The following is a 27972-nucleotide window of genomic DNA, read 5'->3' on the forward strand; positions in this document are numbered from 1 at the left end:
GTGCAAACTAGCCCAGAGCCACACAGCGAGCGCCCCCTGCAGAGCTAGACCGCCGGGAGCCCTCCACCCCTCCGAACAGAACCACGCCCCTCGGAGTCCCGCCCCGGACGTGCTCCTCAGGCCACGCCCCCAGCCCATGGCGACAGTCCTATAAAAACGCAGCTCCTGGCGCTCCAGCAGGCCAAGAATCCCTTGTGGAGAGTCGGTTTAGGCTACGGGGTCTTAAGTGCATCAGGGCGTGGAGGTCCGGCGGGAGACGCATAGTCACAGCAGGTCCGTTCTCCGTATCGTAGCCGGCACAGCTAGAGCTTCGAGCGCAGCGCGGCCATGGAGCCCAGCAGCAAGGTGAGTAACCGGGATGTACGCCCCGGGCGGGTATGTGCTGCCGAGCGCGGGCCCGGGCGCCTGCCTGAGTCCCCGCTTCCTCACGCGGCTGCCGCGCGCTTCACGCGGCCAGGGCGGGGGCCGCGGATCAGGGGCCCAGGCACCGCACGTCGCGCACGACCTCGGCGGCTCCTCCCGCGCGGGGGAGGGGGCCGGAGCGCGGCGCCCATTGGCTAAGAGGGCCGAGCCCCCGGCCGGGCCCCGGCTAGGCGCGGAGGAGGCGGGACCCGCCTGAAGCCCGCGCCGCGCCCGGAACCCGGGCCTTGGGGGTGGCCAGGAGAAGGCACTTCCTCCAGGCCAGGGTCGAGGGCCAGAGCTCCGAGGACCGCATGATGCTCAGTCCTCCAGGGATGTGGGGCCTTTCCCCGGGTCAAGCCACTGTCTGGACACGATTTCTCTTCACCTGAGATCAGGCTTGCCCTGTGCGGGCCCGATTTACCGAATCCCTCCTGGGTGTGCGACATTGTTTCTTTCTTGTCGCGCCTTTGCTTTGTGTAGAGTTTGTTCTAGTCCCTTTTAAATTTTTAAAAAAACATTTGAATGTTCCCGTCTAGGTATATATAGGAAGGCTCAAGGATGCTCACTTTCATGTCCCCCTCCTTTACCAGTTTATAATTAAGAAACAGCGTGAACATGTGCTAAATCCCGGGCTGCCTTTACTGAGCAGTGGGGGTGTTTTGGTGGGACTCTGAAGAGGAAGCTCCAGTTGGCTCCGGATGGTCGTACCAACAGTCTCTGCAGGGCCACGGTGATAGAGATAGAATGTAACTAAGTAAAAAGAAAAAAAAGAAAGATTGAGGTTCCGTAGTCTTTCAGCGCCACTTAAACTCTGATCTTTAGTTTCTCTGCGTAGAACTTTTCTCTCCGACTTTGTAGTGCCAGACCAAAGTTAACATCCGTCTTTCAAATTCCTTGGATTTTGTTTTTGTTTCGGAGACATGATCTCACTACCCCCAGCCCTGGCTGCCCTAGAATTCGTATGTAGACCAGGCTGGCCTCAGACTCACAGCGGTCCGCCTCCGTCTGCTTCACGAACGAGGTAAAACCGGGTACCACCACACTCGGCTGGATATTTATTTTTTGAGCGGATAAGGCGAATATTCTGAGTACAGAAGAGAGGAGAAAATCGACACTTATTGATCACCTGGCTCATGGCTAAACTACTTTCTCCATGTCGTTCTGTGCTTCCTTACCAGGAACACACTAAAGGGAAGTAGGTTTCCTAAAGTCACACAGTTTCTAAGGTCTGGGCGGTTTTCTTGGTCTCTTTTCACTGATGTTTCTTATATTGTGGGCAGCAGGGCGAGTAAATGCTACCGCAGGCAGGTGGATAGATGAACTTACTCTGCTGAGCTTCCCAGACTCTCTCTACTGGCTCCATCTGTAGATCTTGGAATACCCCCTTCCCCATGGTTTATATCTGTATCGATGAATTCATGCACTTGCACTGTTATTTACACCAATAGAATTTTCCCCTCTGAGACAGGGTTTCTCTGTGTAGCCCTAACTGTCCTGGGATTGGCTCTGTAGACCAGACTGGCTTCAAACTCAGATCCACCAGCCCCTGCTTCCTGAATGCTGGGATTGAAGGCATGTACCACTATATCTAGATTAGGCACATTTTAATCTTGTGTACATTTTTGGGAAAAGCTCTTCCCTTTGGAGATGGCTGATTTTCCAATCAAGGCCACAGCCTTTCATGTTGTATATTACAACGGAGTCCTGGAGAGCTGTTTAAATGTCTGGAAAGCCTCTGGTGTACTCTGTAGTAATGAGCTTAACTGGGTAGAAAACAGGGAGGGGCAGGTGGAAGCCCCTGGTTTTTATGTTAAGAGCAAGGGCTCTGCCTCTGCACTTAACATAAAAATACTTAAAAACCACAGGGTTCTTCCGGATAAGGTGTAGAAGAAGATAAGTAAGATTCAGTGAGGTTTTGAATTCTCATTTAGCTTAGTTGCCTCATCTGCAGAACGACAGCAGTCCTAATCATTAGACGGTTAGAATTTAGTCCAGAAAAGCCTAGAGAATGGGTAAAGGCACTCGACAGCCATGCATGAAGATCTTTGTTCACTCCTGGGACTCACATGCTAGGTGGAAGGAGAGAACTGATTGCTGCAGCAGGTTGCCCTCTGACCACCTTGTGCACACTAGCATGCGTCTCCCCACTCTACACAGGTAAGTAAGTGAAGGCAGGCATGCCAGCAGACCTCATTCATGAGTTTGAGGCTGGCTTTGTTTATATAGTAAGTTCCAGGCTAGTAGCTATGGCCATAGTAAGACCCTGTCTTACTATAGTAAGTAGATAGATAGATAGATAGATAGATAGATAGATAGATAGAATGAATTTGGAGAGAACAGACCCAAAATGTGTCTGCCAATCCCTATAGATGTTCCAAATGTTTCCTTGAATTCCCATGACACGCTGGGCCCTGAATAAGCGTCAGTTACCTTCAACCTCATCTGAAGTCTTCCTCCTAGCAGCATGTGCCTTTGGGGGGTCAGGATGCTGAACTGTGAGTGTTACTTAGGGTGTGGAGAGAACATTGAGAGGTGGGCAGGGTGCCAGACCCAGAGCTAAGCCAGCCAATGTGGCTTCTATTTCAGCTTTCTGATGACCACTCAGGTAGTTGGGGGAGGGGGGGCATGTGTGGCTCAGTGGTAGAGCCTCACATTTTGATATGTTGATGTGAGGCCTTAACAACTGCACTGTGGTAGAAATGGGACCCCATGCCATGATGACCTTAAAGTTCAGAGGAAAATAACTTTATCAAGTTTATGTGCTGAATCCCGCCCCCCCCCCCAAAAAAAAACACATGACCAACCTTTGCAGGTAGCATTTTATTAAAGGAACTGACCATGAACTAGTCACGGTCCCTTTCACAGAGGAGGAGACTGAGGCCAGTCAGGTCTAAGACAAGATTGTCAAGATTTGAGGCATTTTGACATGTTGATAGAGCTCCCCCCCTCTTATCCCACGTTCTGTACCATCTTCCACCCATTCCAAGTGGACAAAAGTTCTCAGACTTCAGAACTGCCAAGCCATTTCTGGGTACAGTGGGACTCTGAGGGTTGCATTAATTAGATCTAAGTAGACATTCAGGAAACTTGTGTGAAGGGAAGTGGATTTCCTGGGAGCTTCAGTTTCTTTCTTTGGTAATTGTGGTTGTTAAGACTGTGTCCTCTTGCTCTCAATCAGGGTGGTGGCTGTCATAAGTGGAGAGACCCCCTTTTCCTCTCATCTGAGATACATAAGCAATATAAACAACCCCAACCCCAAGATGATTGTTGTCAGTGTCACACCACCCTTGGGTTCTACCTTACCTTCCCCCTGGCTGCGTCAGCCCCAAATCCCCCTTTAATCAGCTTGTGACTTGAGGGAGTGCAGCTTTACTGGGTGTCTCCTGGTCACAGGGTGTATGCCCCAGCACCAAGGGTACAAACACCAACATGCCCCACCCCCACTGGCAGAGCTAGGAGGCCTGGAACAAAGGGGAAAGTGTGCAACATTGGCCTGGGGCCTGCAGCCTCACCCCTCACCCCTCACCTCTCTGCTGGGTACAGAGGTGACAAAGCCATTCAGTCTAGCAACCACTGTCCCAGCATGGCCGAGGCCAGGAAAGTTCCTGGCGGGACTCAATGGCTGAGAGAGGTTGTGTCCAGGCTGGCCTAGCCCAAAACAAATCTCCAATTGTTACCTCCCTCCCAGGGAGGGGTGGAGTGTAGCCCGAGGCTCTGTCACTCAGCCACCAAGCCTGGCAGTAGCTTATGCAGAAACACTGAGGTTTGCATTAGCTGCCCCCAGGGGCTACTGGGCCTCCAAGCTGGCCTTCCCTCCTCCCAAGGCTTTGACATCCAGAAAAAGCAGAGCATCCCTGCCAGACCCCAGATGATGAAGGTGCTGACTGTCTAGATGAGTTGAAACATTTGTCCAAAGTGCTTAATCCACTGCTCATGTCCCCTGTCTTGAAATCGGGAGTGCCTAGGGAAGGGCCACTCTGAAGCTGCTCTTACCTTGTCCCCAGACTACGCACACTCGTGTGTACTCTCTATACTAAAGCTTGCGCAGAGACGTGAGGACTGTTAAATCTCTGGTCTGTTTCACCGCAGAATGTGTCAGGTGCCCACAGGCAGTTGCCTCTCACTACCTCATCTTGTGGGCTAGCCTGTTGGCCCTGCCCCCACCACCTTATCACAGTCAACTGGACACATGGCTTACCTGACCTGGGAGGTTACCCTACCATAATATCATTTTTTCACTCCTCTACACTTTTACTTGTAAAAGCAGACCTGTTTGTTAATCTGGGAGTTGTGTCTCGCGTCTCCCAGCTAAGTTAAACATTCATCTAGAGTGCCATGCTGGAATTACCATTCTCCCCAACACTTCTGAAGGCAGTGTGCTGGGCTTGCCAGGGCCTGTGGTTGTATCTAGTAAAATTCTCAGATGGGAATGGAAAATAAAATTGGATTTTAAAAATCACAGAAGTAATGGAGCAAACTAAGGAGAAGTAAAAGAACAAATGTGTCATGTTCCCACTGTCACAGTGCTTACTCCCGAGACCCCTTTTGTGTATGTACAGATGTGTCCCTGAGTGCAATATCGGTGCAATGGCTCACACTTCTGTGCCATGCCGGCCATCCCGTTCACCAACCCAAAGTAAGTACTTGAGCGTCCTGTGCAGTTAGGGCACTGGCTGTACATCTGACCACTCAGGGGACTTTGGTTTATCAACTCTTTTTCAAATATAATATAATTATGCCTGGATATTTTGTTTTGGTTTATCCTTTTTTAAAAGATTTATTTTATTTATATGAATACATTGTAGCTATCTTCAGACACCTCAGAAGAGGGCATTAGATCCTATTTATAGATGGTTGTGAGTTGCCACGTGGGTGCTGGGAATTGAACTCAGGAGCTCTGGAAGAGTGGTCAGTGCTCTTAACCACTGAGTCAGCTCTCCAGCCCGGTTTAATTTTCTAACAAGCCACCCCAGGGCTTTATCTCCAGCACATACAGAAGTTTTGCATTCTTTCCAAAAGCTGCATAATATTCCCTTGCGGACATGTTTCACTGTGATTGAGAAACTGATCCTGTACCTTTTTAGAGAACACTACTCGTCACTAGGTGCATTACATATATTCATTTCTGCTCTGGCTGCCAACCAACATATCAAGTCGCACAGACAGGGATAACCAAATCCGCATTCACTCAGGTAGCTCTGGGAGCATGTTCAAACACAATCTTCACTCAGTAGTGTCTTAGGAAAACCTCAAAGAGAACGGAAGATGTAGGGAAAGGATTTTCATAAAGTCACCAAAGTGGAAGAGATGGGACTTAAACTTGCTAAGAATGACAGTGACATTTGTCTATGCCCAGTCTCTGTTGAACTGGTGGCAACATACTTCTGAGTGTACCATAGGGATGTCAGTTTCTTTGGGATCCCTTTATTCACCCCAAATCCACTCCTGCAGGCCAAGGAGGTAGTTGTTTGCCAGTCATGGGAAGAATACCCCTTTCAGCTGCTTAAGGAGGGCCGTGTGACTGACCTGAAAGGCGTTGGGAATCCGGCACAATTTAGGCATTGACTTTGTATCCAGCAGCTCAAGGAGCTGTGTTAAAGGCAGACAGAATTTCTATAAAGGGCAGGATAGTAAATATTGTTGGCTTCGTGGCAAAATCTGTGTCTTAGCTTGTCTCAACTACAGCTGAGCCACTGTAGCACAAAAGCCACAGACAGAAACTCAGATGAGTACAATTTTGTTAATGGTCATGGAAGTTGTAATTTAATATAGCTTTCATGTATTCCCCCTCCCTCAACCCTATCCCTTAGAAATGTAAAGCCCATCCTTAGCTGGTAGGCGGGACCTAGTCCCTTAGCCCAGGGGCGAATGACATCCAACCTTAGCTTAGAGTAAAATCCAGTAAAAAGAGCCAAAAGGTCCCCAGACTTTGGCTGCTGGCTCAGAATTGACAAGGCTTAGAGAACTGCTGGAGTGGAGTTTGACCTACATAGAAAGCTTGCTTCCTTCAGGAAGCAGTACCGGGAAGTAGAGAGAACCTGACCAGGAAGGGCCGAGGGTGGTTACCAGAAGCCCTCCCATCCCCACCCACCTCCCCACCCCCATGTGAAGCTTCAGAGAAATCCAAGAACTCCAGGGTTTCTTTCCCTCTTTGAGCCTTCCATTCTCTAAAGCAGAAGCAATCTCTTCTAGAGTGGAGTAGAGTGGGTTCCTGGGAGTTAAATCAGGATGTGAGCAGCCCCTGGCAGAGTGCCTGGCACCTCACTGGTGCTGCTGATAAGTGCCTGGTTCCCACTCCTCCTCCCCTTAAAGACCGATGAACACCGCCCTCCTCCAGGGCCACCGCAGAGTGCCCAGGAGTCAGTCATGCAAAGTCTGACACCACTGGAAGGCTTTAAGGAAACTGAAGAGGAATGGGGCCTAAGGTCACATGAAAGTCAGTGTTGGTGTTCCAGGTCCCAGGTTAGACCATCACTGTCCAGGAAGTCTTGGGAGGCTTGAAGGAGTCAAACAGCCAGAGAAACTCAGGTCCTACCCTTAGTTTTGTTTTTTTTTTTTTTTAATACCCAGAACTTCATTCAAATGTATTCTTAGAAAAGAAATATATAGTAAACAAATGTGTAAAGGGGACTGAACATCCTCCCTGCCTCCTGGGGCTAAAAAGCAGAGTGGTTAATGCTCCAGCACACCTGAAGACTCTACAGGAAGCGGCAGACTAAGAGTGACTTCTGAGCTGGGACTCTCTTCCCACAAGGAATACCCTGCCTCTGCCTCCTAGTGGTGGTGTCATGTGCCCTCCTGCCCTCTGCCAATATTGACTGAGAGCTTGCTGTAGGCCAGGCCACACTGGAAAGGCACATAGTGACTAGAGAAAGACTATATACACTGGCCTGTGGCCTGGGCTGTCTATCACCTCAGATAATGGGAAGGAAGGTTCCCCACTAACACTTCACCAGTTACTTCCCGAGGTGGGGGAGGGGCACATGGAAGACCCTCCTGTATGCTAAGGCGGAGCTCAGGTGTTTGATGACCTGAGAGCCTGGGGTACCCCTAAGGGATTTGAACTTTACACCTGACGCAAAGCTCTTCTGCATTCCTGTGGGCATGCCACAGAGGGCTTGAGAAGGATCAACCATTCCCACTTCTCAGCACTGATGTTACAGCATTAGGGTCCTGACAAAACGTAAGTGGAACACGTTTTATCCAAGCAGTAAGTTGAGAGGTAGGCCTTTGTGCTCTTTCCCTCTCTGGGCATGATTCTCAGAGGGCCCAGTTGATGGCAGATTAAGCTATAGACTGTATAGAACACATCAAGGGAAGGGCTCAGAAGACCGTGGGATGTTCTAAAAGGTACCCTCATTCTCAAGTGAGGTTTGTGACCCTTCTACATCACCACATTGACATGGAGTTCATGGAGTTCAGTTCCGACTGCAGGCTAATGGTAGCAGATGGACAACGGTGGTCCAGTTGAGGGTGGCTTTCTGTCCTGACCTCATTCAGTAAACACTTGTTGATTGAGATTTCCCAGACCCTATATGGACATGAACATGTTATCAGACAGTGAGCTGTCCCTATTTCCTCAGAGGTAGGGCTGTCTCCTCAGACCCTAACAACAAGGTAAAGCCTCGTTCCCCGTAAGTCTGAGTCAGCAGTGATCAAGTGTAGTAGATGGGGTGCCACAGGGCAGGGGAGAGGGCTGGGGCAGGGGACAGGTCTCGGCCATGTGTCTACCACAGGGCAGGGGCTCCATTCCCCCCTGCAGCTGTACTGAGCCTCAATTTCTTAACCTGGCTCTATCAGCCATCCTGTTTTTACCACTGCACACACTGTTCTGTCTACCTGGAATGTTGTCTTGCCACTGCTTTCCCAGTTGGCAGACTGCATTCTTGTCCTTTGAGCTGATTTCAAAGTCACCTGCTGGGAGTTGAGTTTTGATCCCCTCCCCCTTAAGGCAATCCCTCCACGGCTTCCATAGTTCCCCAAGCACCTCTATTGAAGTCCACACACTGTGGGCTGCCATCACTGGCTCTGCCTCCCCACCCAGTGCTCACTGGACTACTAGCATCTCCTTGACAGTAGGCAGGTCTTCTCCAGTAAAGTTAGACCTTGCCCTGCTGATGGCAAAGCCCCTTAGAAGGGGTTTGTCTTTGTTTCCCAGCATTTTCCTCCTCAGTCCCTGGCAACTGAGTAGGGCCTTATGGAAGACACAGGCCTAAGTCGCTCCATGTGAAACAGGGCGTGCTGTCGCAGCACCCACCCCACTTCCCTCCCTCCATTGCAGTAGCTCTACTCACATTCTACCAGCATAATTTTTGACAAGTCTATATTATTTTTCTCTTACTATATTTTTATTAAATTGTATAAAGTAATATGAAATCATTGGTTTATAAAAATTCATTGTGGGTGATTAAGTTAGAATTAAAGAACCCACAAAAGCATCTAAAATGAAGTCTCCTTTTTGTCTTGCCTCTTACTGGCTACCCAGGACCCTCAGTGTTCGTTATGACCTACACCAAGCTGGTCTGCTTGCCTCTGCTTCCCAAGTGTTGGGACTAAAGGTGGGCCACTATACCCAACCTTTCTTGTGCTTTTTGAACATGCTTTTAAGTGGTTATTCATATTCTTCCCTCCAATTTTTATATCAAAGGTGGCATTCAATATGAATACTGATGAAGCTTGCTTTAAACTTGTCCTTGTAACTTGGAGAATGTCCCAAACCAATCCATCCATATACATCTTTTACATATTCCATTTACTGCTGTGCCACAGCTCACTAAATTGTAGGTATGTGCTAATTTCATTTCTATTCTAATGTGTACTAGAAAAATGCATATTTGCATACCATAAGTATCATACCTGAATAACCCTGAGCATGTCACTCAGCAGGTAGCCCAGCATATGGTGGGGCTCAACTGTCACCATTGACCCCTGTCACTGCTATTTACCACAGCCTCTTAAGTCCCTCTGGTCACCTGATACCCTTGGCTTGGCTAAGGCTCCCAGAAGCTTGTCATGTGCTCCCAGCCCACTCACCTCACAACCCTGGGTCTGGAGGCTCTCCAGAGAGCTGGGAGACAGGAGATTTGAGAGGCAATGCCTTTTGATTGAGTTCATAGAGGATGGGAGTTGGAGGAAAGCCTCACTAAAGGATGAATTTGCAAGGTCAGCCAAGGAGAAACAGACAGACCATTTAGAAGGCAGGCCCCAACATTCTGAGCTGTGTGCACTGGAGCAGACAGGTTCCTCTTTCTCAGACTTTCATGTGAGAACTATAGTTTTGGCAGTCCTTGTCTTGCAGGCATCTGGAAAATAAGACCTAGGAACAAGTCTGCTTAAGGGCTACACCCAGCTCTATCTAACAATCTAGAAGTCAGCACTGCTTCTGGGTACTGTGGGGAGACAGGCCCAGACACTCACACAGGGCTGAAACCCAGCTAAGACTATCCGCCACTGTCCCAGAGAATCACAGGGCTCCTGGTCCCATGCTTCCTCTTGGACCCGCCGTGCCCAGCCCAGCCCAGCCGTGCAGGTGTTCTGCATCCGTAGATGCTGGTCTGGTTCTCTTGTTTTGGCATGAGTCCCAGCTCTGTTTCCCCACAGCCAGTTAAGGGCCTGCCTCTAGTTACGTTTCTTTGGCTTCCTCATTTGAAGAGCTGGAGAGAGTCTCTAACTGTCTGTTCAGGTGGACACCTCACTGGCCTTTCACCTCTGTGTAAACAGGCCCTTTCACCTGCTGGCCTCATCCCTTCCTGCTGCCTTCAACCCTTTGCCCCTTAGTCAGTTTTTGAATCGTATTTCTGTTATCTGGTACAATTCACTCTGAAATGAAAGCTCTTGGTTTGCTGGCATTAGGGGTAGGGGTGGGAACATTGACGTGAGGAACACTGAATGGGAACCCCAGGACCCCTGAGTTCTGACCCTGATGCTGCTGCTGCAGACCCCTGAGTAGATTAGAACTTGGATCTCTTGCTCTGGGCTCTCAAGAACTTTTGTCTTCTCCCCAGTGAAGGGTGAGAAGGCTAGAGAAGGGCAGGGTCCTGTCTCCAGTGCTTAACAATGTGTCTGTTTCCATTGTGCCTATAGGCACATGGAGGGTGGGGAGGCAGTGGGGCGGGGAGACCCAGCCAGCCTGCTAGAGTTCCTATTGGCTAGGCTCGGACGATTGCCCTTGGCTTTGAATCCAGAGCCTTTCTTTTCCATCTGCACTGTCTCTTTCATTCGGTTTGGCCTCCCTGGTGAGGGAGGAAAGGTTGGTTCCTCATCCTCCCACAGTGTGGCCACCTGAAATGTATCTCCTACCTGGGTATTGAGACCTTGGAAAACCAAAGCGTCTCTAACTGCGTAAAGAAAAGCCTGATTGCTCTCCTCAGAGAAGTCTAGAAGTCAGCTGGGCAGGTTTGGGCACCAAGGCCAGGAAGTAGCCAGGTTTCCTGGGAGAAGGACAGGTGTGTTGCCAGGAGTCAGGCGAGGCATATCTGAACATGGGAACCTGCCAGCATTGGCTTTGCTCTGTAGTATTCTGGGCCCAGACATGGCTGTAACCCTGTGATTTCTTCCTCTGCAGAAGGTGACGGGACGCCTCATGTTGGCCGTGGGAGGGGCAGTGCTCGGATCCCTGCAGTTCGGCTATAACACTGGTGTCATCAACGCCCCCCAGAAGGTAAGTGTGCTGTGCCACTCCCCATATATACCATCACCCATGCACACTCGTGGCGCCACCTCAGTGTCCATCAGTTGACATCAACTGACCATTTTCCCTCCCAGCTGGAATTCTAGAATCCCAGGGCCATAGAATGGTGCTATTGTGGTAGGCCCTCTTAACTAGTTTCCCAAGCAGCATGGACATTTACAATGATCAGTAGAGTGGGATTTCATTTATATAGTATTTGGGGCTCCGGAGAACTCTGTACTTGCTGCTGGGCAAGTGGGCAGGCAGTGGAGGATGGTCAGAGAAGAGGAGCCTTTCTCGGTGCCACTGTCGTGCAGTCTTTATGTTCTCACATGCCAGCCACATGCAGCATAATCCAGTTCCAGAGAGAAACGGTTTCCTGTCCCTGGAGGTCCCAGGTCAATTTAAACACACATGGTATCTTTCCCTGAGGCCCTGCGGGAGCTTGGCCTGGCTTCCTTCTCCCCATTGCACATCTCAGATCTGCCCCCACTTGCGCTCGTGCTCTCTCTCTCTCTCTCTCTCTCTCTCTCTCTGGGTGTTTAGACTGGAAACGACTCTGGCCATCACCTACATGTTCTGAGAAGAGGAACACGGGTTAGGAAGAGAACTGTAGATTGTTGCAGCGCCTCCTTTACACTAGGCATTTTGCATGTGTTTATGCTGTTTTATAGACTCGGGCTGAGGAAATGACCCGTGGGCCCAAGGTCATGTACTGGTGAATGGTGGCATCTCAGCCAAGCTCTTTGTTTCCATAGCCTCAGGCTGCCTTCCTGAGCCACACTCTCTTGTCCTCTGACAATTCACACTTTCACAGGGATCATGGAATGGAAGTAGACAGCCCTCCTGTCAGGACCATGCTCACTACCCAGGCTGACGAGGCTAGACAGTGAGTGTGAGTGTCTCTCAGGACCAGGGCACAGCTGGGGCACCAGACTGTGGAATCAGAGCTGGGCTGCTTCCAAGTAGGCGGAGTTTGGCTTTAGGGGCCACGCCCGATGCAGGGGAGCAAGTCCCTAGGAAGCTTGGCTGCTGAGTCATGGTGAGCTGCAGCAGCCCTGATGGGATTTTTCCAGGATCTACCATGGCAACTGTGAGCCCATGCTTGGAACAGATCCCAAACCTTGGTTTTACTAAGTGCTCAGAACAGCTCCCACCACGGTGTGTCCTTTGTGTTTTTGGGAATCCACAGATGGAAAGTCTGTAAGACAAGATGGGAGGAAGTAGAGAGATGAGCTCACTGCACACTGAGGGCCCCTGGACACCCAGGTTCTGGCCTGGGGTGCCAAGGAAGCTCCTTAACTGATTCTGAGGGTAGCCGAAGCTGAGAAGCAGTGGGTCAAGCACGGTCGTAACTGTGGTCACAGTGAGCGAATGACTTAACTAGGGGGGCAGTAAGATGTCCAGAGAGCAGAGAGTCACGTCCTCTGTGAAGGATGAGCATTGCAGCATGTCAGGTAGGCAGGCTGGGGGGAGAAGAGAAGTTGAGAGCTCTCAGCAAGTCAGAACTGGTCCACTCCAGTTCTGCATGAGTGTCTTGGCTCTACAGCATGGCCAGCCCCCAGCTTGTCCTGGCCCAGCCAGGTGGGTAGGTGGAAGGTGGGTATCATGAGGACCTCTGAGCCTGTGGAGGAGGATAGACCTGGTCAGATCGGCACCTTTAGAAATACTAATGCACCTGGAGTAGATGGATCTGAGAGTGTGAGCTGGGGCCAGACACTCACAGACGAGTCATAAGAACAAATGCTGGCTGCTGGAGAGATGGGTCAGAGTCCAAGATGCCTGCCACCAAGCCTGACAACCTGAGCTTAGTTCCCAGAACCCATATGGCAGAAGACAAGAACAGGTAGATCCCTACAAGTTGTCCTCTGATCATCACATACATGCCAGAATACACGTGTGCCCTCCCCCATACACAAGCAAATTAGTGTAATTTAGTCAAAGTTCAGTGTGAGGACATGAGGGAGAAGGGTTCAAAAATGGCTTTTACATGTCCGGTTCAGGGGAGGAGCTAGTAGGTGCAAGGTGGCAGGAGTTGGTTTGTCTGTAGGTTCAAGGTGGCAGGAATTAGTTTATGGGTGTGAGGTGGGCAGGAATTGAGTTGTTGACCACCTTTAGAGGTGTGCAGAGGTGCTCACGGATCTGAGTGGTTTCTCATACACAGGCTGGAGAGTGAGTGAACGATGGTCACTGCTATCCAGGTGGGCATGGGGAAGATCTGTGACGTAGAGAGAGCAAAACTCAGCTCTTGGACATTCCCAGTGACAGATGGAAGGGACCCTTTGGAGAGGAGCTGACATCTAAAACCAGACGGGAGTGCAGGGCATGGTGGTGCACACCTAGGATCCCAGTGGGGATTTTAAGAAGTGAAGGCAGGAGGCTCCGGAGTTCTAGGACCTTGGCTACATAGCAAGTCTGAGGCCAGTGTGGTCTACATAAGATCCTGTCTCAAAAAAGCCAATATAAAATAGAGAACCCGGGAACGGGAACTTCGAGAGGTGGAGGGAAGATCTTGAAGGGTGAGGGTCTTTGTCAAGCTTGCTCTCCGCTGTGTCCTTGTACCAAGAGCAGTGCTTGTCACAGTAATAGGCTCACACTCATCAGTAAAGGAGCAGATACCAGCCTAAACTGGTCTGGTCACCCCCACCCTGCTTAGTGTGGAAATAGCAGTGGTGGCTTTGTGGCTGCAAAGAACAGTTAGGTGGGTGGTGTGTGAAGAAGTCTCCTTGCATTAGGTTGAAGAGGGAAAGGGAGAAAGAGTAGACTTGGTAGAGAAGAGAGAGGAGATTCTAATGGCTAGATGGCTTGTGTAAAGTTGTTTGTGTTGGGATTTTTTGTTTTTATCCCAGATTTCTTTTAGAAACATGTCGTAAGACATCAGTAGAGGTGAGGGAAAGGCTAAGGAGGTAAGCTTAGGAAGCCCGTAGGAGGCAGCTGTTGGGCAGGAGCCTGGGAGACTGCTCGGGGCAAGGAGGGGCAAGCAAAGCTGGAATGAGTTTGTCTGTCTTGGAGGCTTCCTAGCTAGTAAGAAACAGTGGGAGGCCAGAGCTGGGGTGAAGGTGGCCGGAAGTGCTGCCCGTTGTGTCCGAGGACAGGTGAGCCAGTGAGTTGTGTGTGTGAGAGCAGCCATTCTCTCATCATGAGAGACACCTGTCCAAAGGTCCTCTCAGGAGCCAGACTTGAGAATGGCTGTGACGGAGTGACAGTCCTGAGCCAAACGCAGCGGTGCTCGTTGGTCCGTTTCTGTGCTTTGCAGACACTTCTCACAAGCCGGGCTGGGTTTTTCTGTTTATCATGAGGAGAGGATGGAAGTAACAAGGGTGGGACATGGACATGGGGCTCAGCTAGTGTCGCACAGAGTGGACCCATTGCCCAAGGGCCATGCGATCCAGTTCTGCCAGCAATCAACAACAAGCCCTTAACCCAGCATCCGGTCTGTCAGAGCCCTGCCCTCTGCAGCAAGGAGATAGGGCTGTGAACTCAACACAGGCTTCTAAGGTCACCCCATCAAGAGGGAATAGTGGGGGAGACCTCTTAGAGGACAGTACATGGAGATCCTTTCCCCACCCCCTGCCATGTGTACTGAAGTCTGGACAGTCAAGACCACACCAGCGCTGCCCAAGCCTGTGCACAGCCCTCACACCATGCCCCGCATCACCTGCATCCGAGACCTCATAGCCCTGCTGGCGGAAGCTGCTGGACTTGCTGTATTGTTTAGGGATTTAAGACAAAACAGTCTGTCCATGGTGAGCACAGATGCAATTTTCTTACAAATATTTATGTTCCCCAGCCGGTCGAACCCAAAGATTTCCAAAGGGGAGAGGTTAGGAAAGGGCAGCGGCAGACAGACATGAGGATCTGGCAGCCTCGTGGCTGGAAGGGGAAAGTGGGAAAGTGTCGTGGACGGGGCTCTCCTGATGTGGAATCTGCCCATCGCACTGGGCATTCTGTTCTGCATACTTCTCTGAGGGAGTGAGGCTGGGTGGCTAAGCTCTTGAAGTACCTTTGCCCACAGTGAGCAGACATTCACTGGGAATTTGTTCTTTGCCATAAAACAGGCCTGAAAGGCTTCTGCCGGAAGTGGTAATTAATCATGATATTATCTTAAATGTTTATATTGCACCTGCCCTCAAATTACCTCCTCTCCCTGCACCTTGTAAACTTGGCACACAAGACTAGACTGTCTTCCGTGGGCAAGGTTGGGTGGCAAGTGAGAGGCTGAGCTGGGGTGGGAGGGGAGGGGTGGGCGTGGGCTCTGGGCCTGCGTACCCCAGGTTGGGGTGGAAGGTGAACCTAGCCACAGAGGGAGGCAGTAAATGCACACTGACACCCGAACACCACCCTGGGCTATCCTACACCTGATGGGGGCAGGACCAAGCACCCCTGAGAAAGAGGCATCTCTGGAACCCAGAGGCTGTTGGGAGGAGCCTGATGTTAGCTCAGCCCTTCTTGTTTGACAAGGGAGGATCCTGGGCTGCAGAGGAAGTAAGGCCTTGCCCTAAGTGACCTGGCTTGGCCAGTGACAGAAATGACCTCAGTTGGACCTGCTTCCCATCCCCAGCCCAGCACCTCTGGAGCTGAGCTGCCTCTAAGCTTAAGACCAGCCTCTTATCTCTCTGGGGATACCAGCAGCCTTAGTGCCGCCCACCACCACAAACCCTTACAGCTTTCTTCTTATCTTGTTGAGAATTCTAAGTGCCTTAAAGGTGGTCATTCAGTTATTCTCATAATAACATCGCTAAGTAGGCCTCATAACCTCCATTTTATAAGAAACAAGCACAGAGATGTGAAGAAACTACACCAAGGACACACAGCACAGAGCAGAGCTGGAGTTTAAATCCAGGGAGTCTGCTTCTGGTCTATGCTCTGTGCTCAGCCTCTGGGAGACAGGCACTGAGCAATGGAGGTGAATAGTCTTTCTCCTTCCCCTCCCCTCCCCCTCCCTCTTCCTCTCCCTCTCCCCCTCCCTCTCCTTCCTCCTTTCCCTCCCTCCCCCTCCCTCTCCCCTCCCCCTCCCTGTCTCTGCCCCTGGATCCTTGCTCACACTTGTCACGCTGGTGGCCCACTATGCTTTGAGCTCAGAGCTGAGTCAAGTCCAGTCATGTACAGATAAATCTCAAGAACTTCCCACACAAGTTACACAATCCCACACCACGTCACAGCCCATCATTGCAAGCCCCCCTTGTCCCTGCACCCAACAGCAGTGACACTCAAATCAGACCCTGTTGAAGTCTGATCTTTCTGTTCGAAGACTGAGATAGAAACATGGACAGGCCCAGGAGGGCAGAGGTGGCAGTTGGCCCTAACGATGTTTTTCAACCTTAGCACCATGGGTACTTTGCACTGGACAGCCCTTTGGTGTTTATTGTGATGGGCTGTCCTGTATTCAGTAGGATGCCAGCAGCCAGCGTGACAGCAGGCATTGTAGACAAACTTTGATGGAAGAGGGTTGCTGGCCAGAGGGACTTCCCAGGGGGAACTGCATTCCCTGAAAGGTGATCAAATAGAAGGAAAGAGCAGTCTGAAATGTGGGTGTCACTGTCTGCCCAGAGGATGTGAGTCAGAGTGCTGCTGAAGAAACTCTTCATCCTGAGGGCTGAGGTGGCCCCGGCTGCTGGGCTGCCACAGTGAGGAGAGGCTCTCACTGTATCTGTGTGAGAGGCTCCTCCAGGCTGTAGAACAGGGAAGGGATCGCTAGTCAGGGCAGAGGGGCCTGTCCTTGGTGAGGAGGAATACCTCTAGATCCTCTGAAGCATCCTTCATTGTCTGATGCTGCTTTCAGCTTTAACCTGAGCCTCTTCCTTCCAGGATTCAGAGGGGATCTCTGGGGATGCTGTGGGTGGGACTGTGTCCAGCCCCACCTGCAACATCTGGCCCTTGGTTCACACCTGACCCTCGGGTATGTTGCATTGTTATAGAGACATCTGAGCTCTGGGCTGAGCTGAGGGGAAGAGAGGTTCAGGGGCTAGCAGTCTGGGAAAGATGAGAAGCTGGGATTATGAGTCAAGATCAGGCTGAGAAATCGCTAATCGCTGGACAGTTTTGATGACCCTTTCCTCCGTGTAAGGGAGGGGCAAAGTGGTGGGCCTGTAAGAAGGGCCATATCCCCACAGAACATGGGGCAAGAGCTGAGGGTATCGTTGCTGGGATGGGAGAGAAGATTCAGACCTGGAGGTAGAATACCCAAGGATTGGGTACGGAGGAGCCAGAGGTTGCCAAGCACGGCTCTACAGCAGTCTTGAATCCTAGGTCAGGTCAGCAGGGTGGCCAAGCTAGCCAGCACCCGATATGGCCTGTAAGCCTTTCACATTTTGAAAGGGTTGAAAGTAAAGCAAGTGTCAGGCTCTATGTGGCTTCAGACTCAGCCTTCAGATAAATGTTCCCTCTCACAGCTCTGGGCCATTTTGAAAGCTCCTTCCCACAGCTCCTGAGATGGGGAGCCTCTTATTATCAAAAAACTTAGGAGCCCAGGGCTTCTGCTCTTGGGAGCCACAGAACCATTAGGGTTTCTGAGTCAAACCCCCAGTTCCCTCGGGGTTCTCTTACCCCCATATAGTCCCTATGTCCCTTCAGTGTAATCTGGGAACCCTGTCTCAGAATCCTCTAGTTTAGGTGTTAGGTTTTTTTTTATTTTGATTTTGATTTTGATTTTGGTTGTTTTGGCTGGTCTGAGACTTGAACCTTAGGTCCTGGTGTGCTAAGTGAGCACTCTACAGTTGAGTTGCACATTAGCCCCCATCTCGATTCTCTCCAAAAGGTGGCTTCTCTCTTGGGGAGCAAAAGTGACATCAATAACAACTTATTCTATGAGCAGGCTACGTGTTCTACCTCACGTCCCTTTACAGACACCACCACCCTGCCACCACAGAGAGGAAGTGAGTACTTCCTCTGTAGAGAGCAGGCGTCCACACACAGTCCTCTGGGCCTGGTGGAGTGTGGCCTTCGGATTTCCAAGAAGCTCTTGGGCATGTGACGGTCCCACCCCTGACTCTAGGGGAGCAGGTGGCGAGGAATAGCTTTTTTTTCTTGCAAACTGTCCCAGCCCAGGGACCTCAGCTGCACAGAGCCAATGCACTTCCCATGAGTGTAGTCTAGGAAGCCTGAGTAACCCTGCACTAACAAGGAGCATCTCTTAAGATGCCAGCCCTCGTGACAGGCCAGCTCCAGATCTTCCAGCTGATTAGATCCTCCCCTATCTCATCAGCATGAACCCATGAAGAAATGTTTCACAGTTTTTTACTTCGTGTTTGGAGGGTGTTTACCCTGCACACATGTCTGTACCGTGTGCTCGTAGAGGCTCAAAGAGCCTCAGATCCCTAGAATTGGTATTGCAGAGGTTGTGAGCTGCCATTGGATGCTGGGAACAGAACCTGGGCCCTCTGCAAGAGACGTACGTGCTGAGCCAACTCTCCAGCCTGTGGTTTTACATTTTTAAAAGATTCTATAAAAAGCAAGTGAAGAGCCACGCGAGGCTCCCGGCCTTCCACGGAGGCCTGTTGAACCCAAACTGCTGCCTGTTACTGCTCTAGATCAGCTGTTTCAGATGTCCCCAACAAGGAGGAGGGGAAGACTGCTAGTTCACGACCCTTGTAAAGGCATCACTCTGGGGCTGAAAGACTGCAACAGAACACAGCACAGGATGGACCCAGGGCGAATGCCGCACGGCACAGAAGACTGGCGGGAAGGCACATTCAGCAGACCTGGGATGCCTGGGGTGGGTGGGCACAGTGGCAGCATCAGGGATAACACTTGGGCTTGTGACTGGCACAAGGAGTAGGAGCCTCCAGGACAGGGAGCTACCACTCCTCACCCCAAGCATAAGGCTGCTTCATGGGATCCTGTGAGGGGAGTGGTCAGCAGGCACTCAGTTCCTGCAGGATACTGTCTCCCAGATGGATGCTGAGGGCAGTAGCTGGATGGAACAGGTGACCCTAGAACTTTTTTTTTCCCCTTAGAAAATTCTTAGGATTCTCTGGGGCTGCTCTGTCTTCCTGACCCAGTGTCAGTGGGAAGCCTCATGTGGACCTTACAAAAGGAGTCTCCCAAAGCAGCAGGACTGGAAAGCCAGTCACATCTTCTCAGACAATATTCCTGGTTCTGATATGAAGCCCACTGCTCAGCTTCTGCTGTCCCTGAGCGTGAGGCTGCTGTTCCAGGCTAGGAGGCTGGCTGCCCGTGAGCCTTCATGCTCGGCAGAGGGCTCAGCAGCACAGGGGAGCTGGGAGACGGTGAGCTTTGGGTCACTGTTGACACCCAGGTACTACGTCCCTGGATATGGGAGAGCTTGGGAGCACCTTGTCACCTAGCTGCTTCTGTCCCTGCACTGTGAAGAAAGCTAAAGGCCTGAGTGCTGTCCTTAGTTCATGTAGGCAACTTAAGTCTTAACTGACTTACTCTCTGCACAAACCCACCGTTTGCACACAGTTCAAATAAGCTGCATTAGCTGGCTTCAAAAAAGTATTTTTAATCAGTTGTGGTGGTGTACACTTGTAGTCTCAAGTACTTGGGAGTCAGGGGCAAGCAGATCTCCGAGTTCAAGGACAGCCTGGTGTCTACATAGACAATTTCAGTACAGCCAGTGCTAAAATAGACCCTATCTCAAAAAAATGTTTATGTATATGAGTGTTTTGCCTCCAAGGCCCCCATTCCTCGTCAGTCCTGCCTGTGGGTCTATTTGGTCACCTGCACAACCAAAGGGAAAGAGCCGCGGTTCCCAGCTGTGGGCCCTGGAGAGGCGCTGATTATCTATGTGGCTCCTTATTCAGAACAGCCTGTCCTCTGCAGAGCCTGATAAACGGGGCTTTGCCATTCCAGCAGCTCTCTGGGGTGTGTATCCTTTGAACACAAGCACTTTGTTGTGTTTGTTGGACTTGGCCCCATCTCTGACCCCTGTAGGACCAAAGTTTTCTAAGAAGAGAGCCTAAGACCCTCTGTTGATTCAAGGTACCCCTACCACTGGCTCTGGCCCCTGACCTCAGGGAGGACAAACTCCTGGGAGTTCAGAAATCTCTGGGCTGGATCTCAGAGGCAGGAGTGACAGCAGGAAGGGAGGTAAACTGGAAGATGGCCGTTGGAGCAGAGGCTGGGTTAATGGGTTAAATTATGTCAAGAGAGTGTAGTCAGACTTTGACAATGGTTTTCAATGAACTGGGTCCAGTACCATGTGGTAGGTACCCTAAATATTTTACTTTCCTCAATTTCTTCTAGCATTGTAAAGGAAGCAGTCGTGTGCCACATAAAGACTTTTCAGTGGTAGATTGGCATGTGCAGAATGACCATCCTGTAATACCATAGCAGCTGGAAAGTAGCTCAGTGGTAGCGCAGAAGACCAGCATGTGCAAGGCCCTGAGTTTATCCCAGGCACCACAAAACAAAGCCATGTAGAAAATAGCCCTGTGATCTAGCAACACTGGCATAACAGCGTTACTCATAGGTCTGTAAATGTGCACACCATGCTGCCAGGCATGAAAGATGAGCACAGGGCTAAACAGGCAAGCACTAGAGCCCTTGCCTAGTGTACCCAGGACCCCAAGTTTAGTGTTCACTACAACAGAAACAACATGTTTAGCACACATAGTCATGTTCAAATAACAATTCCATGTATGGTGATGACAATAGGGGCTGGAGAGATGGCTCAGTGGTGCAGAGCACGATTGCTCTTGCAGAGAATCTAGGTTTAGTTCCTAGTACCCATACCAGGTGGCTGCCAGCTTCTCACACCTCCAGCCCTGGGGCATCTGATGCCCCCTTCTGGCCCACATGAGCACCTGCACACACGTGTACATACCCACATACAGATATACACATAATTCAGAATAAACTTTTTGATAATTATAAAATGGTAATAGACGTAGCCATTATTAGTTTAGTGGGTATATTTTTATCATAATTTCACAGTGAGCTCCTTCTACATACTAGAACAGCCTGCCCCAAAACATCCTCTGGGTTACATGGAAGCACCCTGGCATGTCTCATGTTTGCCATCCCTTAACTGCAGCAAGAGCCCTGATGACCCACACCATTTAGTTTTATTCCAAATGTACTCTGATGTTTGTAAGTGGAATCACCTAATACTACACTTCTCAGAGTGGGCATGACCACAACACTCACGACACTGAAGTTGGCGTTAGACAAGAAGCGGTTGGAGCTCACAGCTGCTCACGGTGACGTGGGCAGTCAGCTGGGAGCAAAGGAGTAGCCTGGGATGAGAACTCGATTGTGTTTCCATTCAGAACTAGCTCCTGACCCCTGCACTGCCTGGCTTCCCTATGTACAGCAGGTGCTTAGTCTGTATACAGCAGGTGCTTTGTCTGTGTACAGCAGGTGCTTAGTCTGTATACAGCAGGTGCTTAGTCTGTGTACAGCAGGTGCTTAGTCTGTGTACAGCAGGTGCTTAGTCTGTGTGCAGCAGGTGCTTAAGCCACCTTCTCCCAATCAGTCTGTTCTAACCCTGAACCTGGCTCTGTCTGTCTCTGGCCTTGACACACAAACATGGTGACCAAGCAGGGGTAAAGATGAGAGGCAAGGGCAGCCCCACTCCCACACACTTCCACCTGGCAGGTGCCGCCTGCCTTGCCTTTCTGCCCTGCCTTTCTGCCCTACTTCCTGCCCTACTTCAGGGTTTAGAGTCAGGACTGGATACTGAGTGGCTGAGAAGAGACCATGTGCTGTTTTGACGGAATGGCTTGTGTTAGGGTGGAAATTGTGTAAGAGCTGCGGCTGATAAGGATAGAGGACCGGTTAAGGCTGGCCAAAACCCAGAGCCTTGTGAGTACAATATACTCCAGGCACAGTCGCTCACATTTATGATCATAACATTCAGGAGGCTGAGGCAGGAGGGTTGCTATGAGCTCCTGGAACCCTGTTTCAAAGAAAGAAAAAAGTGAAGTGAAATAAAAGCTATGCTGTGTCATGACAGGGTGTGGACCTAGAAAGTTGTTTCCCTGTGTGTACTTGGGCCTGTCCGTGGCTACATGTGTGCTGGGTGGGTCTGGCTAGGCCTGTGGCACTGGGTGTTGTCAGTGTTGCCTGACAGTGTGGTGAGGTGTCAGAACTAGTGCCACCTGCCCATGGCTGTATCCTTGGCACAAGGTGAGGCCCTCTGGTGTGGGGGCAGGGTAGTGAGCAGGCCCATGCCAGGACAGATTCTCCAGTTCCTGGAACCACTTCCTTGCCTAGGGCCTTTCCCTGAACATCCCAGCTGAGCACCTAGAAAGGAAAGAGGCGGTGGTTCCTTCAGGTGGCATTTCCAGCCAGCCACAGGGGAGCGGGCCGGGGAGACAGGAGTGACAGTGTGCCTCAGAGCGTGTCCTTCAGTCCTGCAGGCTCAGAATGCAGAGTCAGTGAGTGCGTCCTTCCCACAGGCTGTCAGAATGGCAGAACCTGTCTGTCCAGCTGCACTTCCTCTCCAGCAGGGGGTGGGATAGGGCCCAGGCCTGCAACTGTGGCCTGGAGCATGCTGGGAGCCATCTGAAAGGGGGCAATTGGGCAGAAGCATTTTTCCCTGTACCTTCCTTCTCTGTGCCCAAACCGGCTCTGTCATCCTTGGCCATCATCCCCAGAGTCTTGAACCTGTAGGAGAGCGAGAGAGCCCAGTCCTCTTTTCACCCAGAGAAACTATATAAAGCAAAGGGGGAGCTGGCTGGAGAACACTGAGTTTGCAGCAGAGCCAAGCCCTGGCACCTACGGTGAGACAGTAGCCACCTACCCAGGCTCTTCTCCCTGCAGGTAATTGAGGAGTTCTACAATCAAACGTGGAACCACCGCTATGGAGAACCCATCCCATCCACCACCCTCACCACGCTTTGGTCTCTCTCTGTGGCCATCTTCTCTGTCGGGGGCATGATTGGTTCCTTCTCTGTAGGTCTCTTTGTTAATCGCTTTGGGAGGTAAGCAAGAAAGGCTCCAGCCCTGCCCGGGGAGTTCTGGGGGAAGTTGGGTGACAGAAACATCCCTGACTATGACCTCGTCCCTGGGGAGTACGGGGCTCTGGGAGCTGGCTGACCTGTGACCCCCTCAGGCGGAACTCCATGCTGATGATGAACCTGTTGGCCTTCGTGTCTGCCGTGCTTATGGGCTTCTCCAAACTCGGCAAGTCCTTTGAGATGCTGATCCTGGGCCGCTTCATCATTGGCGTGTACTGTGGCCTGACCACTGGCTTTGTGCCCATGTATGTGGGAGAGGTGTCACCTACAGCTCTTCGTGGGGCCCTGGGCACACTGCACCAGCTGGGCATCGTCGTCGGCATCCTTATTGCCCAGGTAAGCCAATTCTGGGTCTCCCTGCCCAGCACCGCCTCTGCCCACAGGTCTGGCCCTCAGGTCACAGTCACGCAGAGCGAGCAGAGCTTTTCTCCCCAGCCTGCCTACTGCAGCCTCACAGTAGGCAGATGCCAGAGCACGCAGGACCCACGGCCTACAGCAAGAGTGCTTGACCTTCACTTGGGCTTTCAGGCCTACAAGCCTTCATGAGTACAGCACTCCTCCGAGAGGCTCCTCCATCCTTTAATCCTGTAGCCGAGTAGCAATCCACATGCTGTGCTGGACACATTTATATGTGGCTCTGCCCCTTGTCCTTTGAGTTTGAGCTGGTTTTACAGATGAGGGAATAGGGTTATAGCGGTGGGCAGGAGGCCCGCTTGGTGCTGGATGGGAACTGCAGTCGGGCCAGGGCAGGGCACTCATGGCCCTGGTTTCTTTGTCCAGGTGTTCGGCTTAGACTCCATCATGGGCAATGCAGACTTGTGGCCTCTGCTGCTCAGCGTCATCTTCATCCCAGCCCTGCTACAGTGTATCCTGCTGCCCTTCTGCCCCGAGAGCCCCCGCTTCCTGCTTATCAATCGTAACGAGGAGAACCGGGCCAAGAGTGGTACGAGCTGGGCCGTGCCCTCCTCCCTGCCCCCCTGAACTCAGGCCTTTCCCCCACTCTGAGCCATCCCACCTTCCCTCTGGTCCCACCAGTGCTGAAGAAGCTCCGAGGGACGGCCGACGTGACCCGAGATCTGCAGGAGATGAAAGAAGAGGGCCGGCAGATGATGCGGGAGAAGAAGGTCACTATCTTGGAGCTGTTCCGCTCAGCCGCCTACCGCCAGCCCATCCTCATCGCTGTGGTGCTGCAGCTGTCCCAGCAGCTGTCGGGCATCAATGCTGTGAGTACCCCACCTACCCCTTCCTGTGGCCCCAGCCAAGTCCAGGCTCAAGTGTGTACCATGAGTCCTGAGGAAAAGAATAAGTTCTGTTCATGGGTACACAGAGCAGTGGACCTGTGGGGCCAAAACCCGCAGCAGTATCCACCGGCCTGGGGAGTGTCCACCCCACCACACAAACACACTTGTTCACCTTGGGTCCCACACTCACTAGTAACTGGTACCGAGGAAGGGGAAGGCATAAGCACGGAGGGTCTTCGAACAGTCTCCCTTCCTGGCAGGTGTTCTACTACTCAACGAGCATCTTCGAGAAGGCAGGTGTGCAGCAGCCTGTGTATGCCACCATCGGCTCGGGCATCGTCAACACGGCCTTCACTGTGGTGTCGGTGAGTCTTGCTTTTGGTCAGCAGCCAGGGTCCTCTCAGTTCAGGGCGTGAGGATAGAATGGCAGCCTGGTGTGGGAGCCAGACCTAATGTCGGTAAACCTGTGAGGGTCACTGCTCTGTTGAGCTGACACAGGCGCCCAGGGAGGGGAGAAGGCAAGTGCTGTCCCAGGTCACAGCCAGCGTGCATCAGCTCTCCGGTCTCCAGTACCTTCCACCTTGATACTGCTGGGCTCAGAAGGCATCTTCCTTCCCTCAGTTCTTACAAGGCCCCCATGCTTCAGCCTAGTGGGGAAGGGTGTTGCCCCCACTAGTGTATGTATTTCCTTGTATTTAGCTATTGAGGTGAGCCTCTGGGCAGAGAGACCATGTCTTTCCCCTTTACCACAGCTGTTCGTCGTAGAGCGAGCTGGACGGCGGACCCTGCACCTCATTGGCCTGGCTGGCATGGCGGGCTGTGCTGTACTCATGACCATCGCCCTGGCCCTGCTGGTAAGTGAGTAGTGTGCCCTGGAGGCCCAGCCCGAGGCCCAGTGGGGATCTGGATTTAGATCCCCAAATGCCCGTGCTGACCCCAGCCTAGGTTGCCCCATGTCGGTGTGCCTTTGCCCTGCAGCTTCTCCGTTGTCTCTCATCTTGCCCTTTCTCTTCCCTGTCTGGGGATTTCCTGCACGTGCAGACCAAGCTCTCATCTCCATGTGGAAGCTTTAGCCTCGCCTAAAGCTGAGCTTGCAGAGCCGTTACCTATATAGACTCGATTCATCTCCAGAGCAACCCTCTGCTGCATGCTGGTCCCCTTGATGCCACAGAGGCACACACACCCGTCTCCATCCTCCAGACCAGGGGCTGTGATGTAGTTCTTACAGCTTAGGCTCCTCGAAGTGCTCAACCAGATTTGTGAATAGTGCATATTCATGAGTTACTTTCAGAGAGGACTCAAGTCTAAAAGTAGAACTCATGTGTTCCATAGATGCCTTCCACACATAGGCTGGTGGCAAATTTAAATGGTATTTTTATCATGTCTATATTTTGACTGACATCAAACATGGTCAGGTAAAATTGTCCCTTCTGGAATCATGTGACCAGCTCAAAAAGCTTCAGATTTTGAAGCATTTTGCATTTCACATTTTACTCAAACTATCCCATGTTGGATAAGGAATGACACTAAGAATTGACCTTAGGTCAGCTGTCCCCAGCCTATCACTAATGACTATGATGTGCGCACACACACACACACACACACACACACACACACACACACACACACATCCCTCTCCCGAGTCCAACCCAAGCAAGGACAAGCACCGTGGAGTCCAGGAACATTAGAGGATAGCATAGACTAGATCCTCCTGAGACAGACCCTGCATAGGGCACCTGGGTGTGTCTGTTGTTTTTAATTGCTGTAATGAGACACCATGACCAAGGCAGTTTATAAAAGAAAGCATTTTACTTGGGGACGCATGGTTTCTGAGTCCACAGCCGTAACCTTGGCGAGCATGGCAGTGGGTAGGCAGGAGTGATGCTGGGGCTGAGAATGACATACCTCCATCAAGGCCACACCCTCTATCCTTCCCAAACATTCGACCATGAGCCCATGGGGGGTCATTCACCTTCAGACCATCACATTGCATTGCACAGCACATCCAGGGGACCCCAGGCCTCCCTCAGCCCAGTTTGGAGACTCCTACAGCTTCTCTTCCTCCTGAGAAGCTGTCATAGCCCACCTAACCTCTCACCCTATCCCTCAACAGGAACAGCTGCCTTGGATGTCCTATCTGAGCATCGTGGCCATCTTTGGCTTTGTGGCCTTCTTTGAAGTAGGCCCTGGTCCTATTCCGTGGTTCATTGTGGCTGAGCTGTTCAGCCAGGGGCCCCGACCTGCTGCTATTGCTGTGGCTGGCTTCTCCAACTGGACCTCAAACTTCATTGTGGGCATGTGCTTCCAGTATGTGGAGGTAAGAACCGCATTGTCTGTCCTCCATTGCTCAACTACATGTAGAGAACCATCATGCTATGTAATGTGCTGGCCCAAGAGTCATGTGACCAACCAGTTCAGAAGCCCAGCTCACCCGGCAAATCGCTGCCCAGTCCAGGCTCTCTCTCCCTGGTTCTCATGCCATTTCTGGAGCCTGTCACAGAACAGGTGTACATAGCCTCTCAGTTTGTATAGCACCTCTGGGTGGCTGGTAGCAAATCCCTTCTTCAGATTAAAGGTTCAGAGGTAGAGTCCTTTTAGCCAGGATGGAGGGTTGACCTGTGTCTGTTTTCCAGCAACTCTGTGGCCCCTATGTCTTCATCATCTTCACGGTGCTGCTGGTGCTCTTCTTCATCTTCACCTACTTCAAAGTTCCTGAGACCAAAGGCCGGACCTTCGATGAGATCGCTTCCGGCTTCCGGCAGGGGGGTGCCAGCCAAAGCGACAAGACACCTGAGGAGCTCTTCCACCCTCTGGGGGCTGACTCCCAAGTGTGAGGAGCCCCACCCAGCCCGGCCTGCTCCCAGCAGCCCCAAGGATCTCTCTGGAGCACTGGCAGCTAGATGAGACCTCTTCCTAACTGACAGATCTCAGGCAAGCCGGGCCTGGGCACCTTTCTTCAGCCAGCAATGAAGTCCAGAAGAATATTCAGGACCTTGATGGCTCCAGAATTTTTAATGAAAGCAAGACTGCTGCTCACATCTATTCGGATAAGCAGCAGGTTTTATAATTTTTTTATTACTGATTTTGTTATTTTTTTTTTATCAGCCACTCTCCTATCTCCACACTGTAGTCTTCACCTTGAATGGCCCAGTGCCTGAGGGTGGGGACCACGTCCTGTCCAGACACATGCCTTCTTTGCCAAGCTAATCTGTAGGGCTGGACCTATGACCAAGGACACACTAATACTGAACTCTGAGCTAGGAGGCTGTACCGCAGGAGGCGGTAGATGCCACCCATTTCTGCAGGCCTGGATCTCACCATAGGGGTCCAGGCTCCATTTTAGGATTCGCCCATTCCTGTCTCTTCCTACCCAACCACTCAGTTAATCTTTCCTTGTCTGAGACCAGTTGGAAGCACTAGAGTGCAGGGAGAAGCGGGAAGGGCCAGGCTGGTCTGCCAGGTTCCAGGCTCCTGTGCACTGAGGGCCAGACAAACACCATGAGAAGGACCTCGGAGGCTGAGAACTCACTGCTGAAGACACGGACACTCCTGCCCTGCTGTGTATAGATGGAAGATATTTATATATTTTTTGGTTGTCAATATTAAATACAGACACTAAGTTATAGTATATCTGGACAAACCCACTTGTAAATACAACAACAAACTCCTGTAACTTTACCTAAGCAGATATAAATGGCTGGTTTTTAGAAACTTGGTTTCAAAATGCGTGTGGCTT

At 51.4% G+C, this 27972-nt stretch overlaps 1 protein-coding gene across 1 annotated transcript; it reads left to right on the forward strand.

Moving 5' to 3' along the window:
- Positions 1–113: 113 nt before the first annotated feature.
- Positions 114–27947, forward strand: Slc2a1 (solute carrier family 2 member 1). The gene is made up of 10 exons (XM_052177182.1): positions 114–345; positions 10967–11062; positions 22799–22959; positions 23091–23331; positions 23776–23938; positions 24031–24218; positions 24497–24601; positions 24989–25090; positions 26350–26553; positions 26870–27947. The coding sequence occupies exons 1-10, from the start codon at positions 328–330 to the stop codon at positions 27068–27070; spliced, it is 1479 nt and encodes a 492-aa protein (XP_052033142.1). The 5' UTR covers positions 114–327; the 3' UTR covers positions 27071–27947.
- The last annotated feature ends 25 nt before the right edge of the window (positions 27948–27972 follow it).

The sequence above is a fragment of the Apodemus sylvaticus genome, chromosome 3 (assembly GCF_947179515.1).
Source record: "Apodemus sylvaticus chromosome 3, mApoSyl1.1, whole genome shotgun sequence".
In the NCBI taxonomy this organism is placed as follows: domain Eukaryota; kingdom Metazoa; phylum Chordata; class Mammalia; order Rodentia; family Muridae; genus Apodemus; species Apodemus sylvaticus.

Bases quoted from the DNA above. Each gene is read 5' to 3' on its own strand.
- Slc2a1 (XM_052177182.1), top strand. The intron at 23,939-24,030 runs GTACGAGCTGGG...TGGTCCCACCAG, and splicing joins GGAGAACCGGGCCAAGAGTG to TGCTGAAGAAGCTCCGAGGG. The intron at 24,219-24,496 runs GTGAGTACCCCA...CCTTCCTGGCAG, and splicing joins AGCTGTCGGGCATCAATGCT to GTGTTCTACTACTCAACGAG.